The 2,168-nt window shown below is 35.9% G+C and overlaps 1 protein-coding gene across 1 annotated transcript; it reads left to right on the top strand.

Moving 5' to 3' along the window:
- The first annotated feature begins 157 nt into the window (after nt 1-157).
- On the top strand, nt 158-2,168 carry LOC142342167 (glycerol-3-phosphate phosphatase-like). Its single transcript, XM_075393376.1, has 2 exons — nt 158-649; nt 1,315-2,168. The coding sequence occupies exons 1-2, from the start codon at nt 215-217 to the stop codon at nt 2,098-2,100; spliced, it is 1,221 nt and encodes a 406-aa protein (XP_075249491.1). The 5' UTR covers nt 158-214; the 3' UTR covers nt 2,101-2,168.

The following is a 2,168-nucleotide window of genomic DNA, read 5'->3' as shown; positions in this document are numbered from 1 at the left end:
GTACTGAAAATGAACTCTCTTAGATAGATTTCAAGACTTCTGAAATACTTCTTTAATAGCTGAAATAAATTTGTAAATTTACGAATAGCTGAATAAAATTAATATAAATTTTGAATAATTAAACGAAGTAAATGAATAAATTTCGGATGATTAATGCTTAAGGTACTAATTTTCAAAAAAAGTTTTGTGAGCAGCCAAAGAACTTTCAGTTAGAATGAGTCTACGTTCTGTACAATATTACATTTGTTGCTCGTTGTCAGTTGCTTTCAAGCAATCTATGGCCACATCTAGATACTTACATACAGTTCAATTGTTTAAAATATCCAAACGAAGTATTACTCAATTCAGATACGATTTGAAAGGTGATTATAGGTCACATTTGTGTAATCACTGCTATAATTCAACTGCATATAATCTGCTAGAGAAGCAGCGATCAAACCAACAATATCGGTTGTTATCTAAGTATACGTCCAAAATGGCGAGTGGCAAGCCGCCCTACAAAGTGATTAGCGACGATGCGGATAGAAAGCATTTGCTGGATTCGTTTGACACATTTTTGTTTGATTGCGATGGAGTGTTGTGGGAATGTGATAAACCCATTGGCGGGTCCATTGACGCCATCAATTTTCTTCTGGAAAACCAAAAGCAAGTTAGTATTGAGCATAATACTTCTTGCCGAATTAAGACACCTATAAGGCAAACATGGATACATTCGAGTATTGGATGATGCTAACTTTATACATTTTTTTGCTTAGGTTTTGCAGAGTTATGAGCTGGCACAAAGTTTATGATCAAAATTTTATCATGCTAGTCTGCATGTGTATCTTATCATCTGCGCCTGTATCTTATCAATTAGTGTTGAGTTTAAATCGTATTTCATTTCATCTACATGACAACGTGTAAAGAAAATGAAAATTATTAATTCATGAGTAACAGTGTCCAAAATGAGAGAATTAGTTAGCTTTTAAACGGGTTTTGGATATAAATAGAAAAAGCTGATCGATTTTCAAATTACATGGGTTGTGCTGAAAAGAATACGATCTGACTCATATTTGGGATAACTCTTAAGAACGCCTTTCGGAACCTTTCATCCGTAGTTATATTTTTAATGTTTAAAATATCTGGTGTCGTTCCTAGCATTTTTCATAAACATGTGGAGATGCTTAAATGTTGTTTTTGGGGGGTAAAATGGGTTCATATCATAGAAAATACAGGCAACTAACGGTCACCGGGTTTTTTAGCAATGAGTATATGCTGCATTTAAATCAAAGTGGTTTTTCAAATTTATTTGGTCTATTTGGTTTATTTGGTCAGGTGTTATTTATCACTAACAACTCATCCAAATCTCGCAGTCAATACGCGGAGAAGTTCAAGAAGCTCGGCTTCACTCCTGTAAATCCTGCAAACATTGTAACATCCGGTTCTTCGGCTGCTTATTATGCATACAAACTCATGAATCAAAAAGCGGACCAATCGAAGACCACCGTTTTCTACGTTGGCATGCCAGCTTTAGGCGAAGAACTTAAAAAAATAGGTCTCAAATCAATCGGAGCTTCTGATGTCGACTTGCCGAAAATGATACCTGATTGGCAGTTTTTCCAGAAAGATCCATCAGTTGGCTGTGTTATAGTGGGCGCTGATTGGTTCTTTAACTACGCAAAAGCGACAGCTGCGGCTTGTTACCTTGTGCGTGATGACGTTGTTTTTATTGGAACTAACACCGATGCAAGACTTCCAACTTCAAATCCGGAAATAGTAAATTGTGGAACAGGTTCTATCATCAAAATGGTGGAATCCGGTTCAGGTCGAAATGCGACGTACGTCGGGAAACCAGAGCCATACATGTGGGAACATGTTCAATATGAGTTTAGAGGTACAAACATTGACCTATCACGGACTCTTATGGTTGGTGATACTCTGTACACTGACATTTTGTTTGCAAACTCGGCAAAACCAAATCCGATCGCAAGTTTGTTAGTTCAAACTGGTAATCATAAACTGCACCATGTTGAAGAAGTTGTATCTCGCGGTGATTCTAAATCTGTACCGAGTTTTGTATCCAAATCTTTAAATGATGCACTGATTCCTGTTTGTAAATAATTTTCATTGAAATATAACCAATTGAAAATTTATCTATTACTTTTCAATAATTTCAAAATGAAGCACCT

Source organism: Convolutriloba macropyga, chromosome 7 (assembly GCF_964194025.1).
Source record: "Convolutriloba macropyga chromosome 7, txConMacr16.3, whole genome shotgun sequence".
NCBI lineage: Eukaryota > Metazoa > Xenacoelomorpha > Acoela > Convolutidae > Convolutriloba > Convolutriloba macropyga.
Note: the sequence above shows the minus strand (reverse complement) of the source record. Positions and strands in the feature narration are given on the sequence as shown.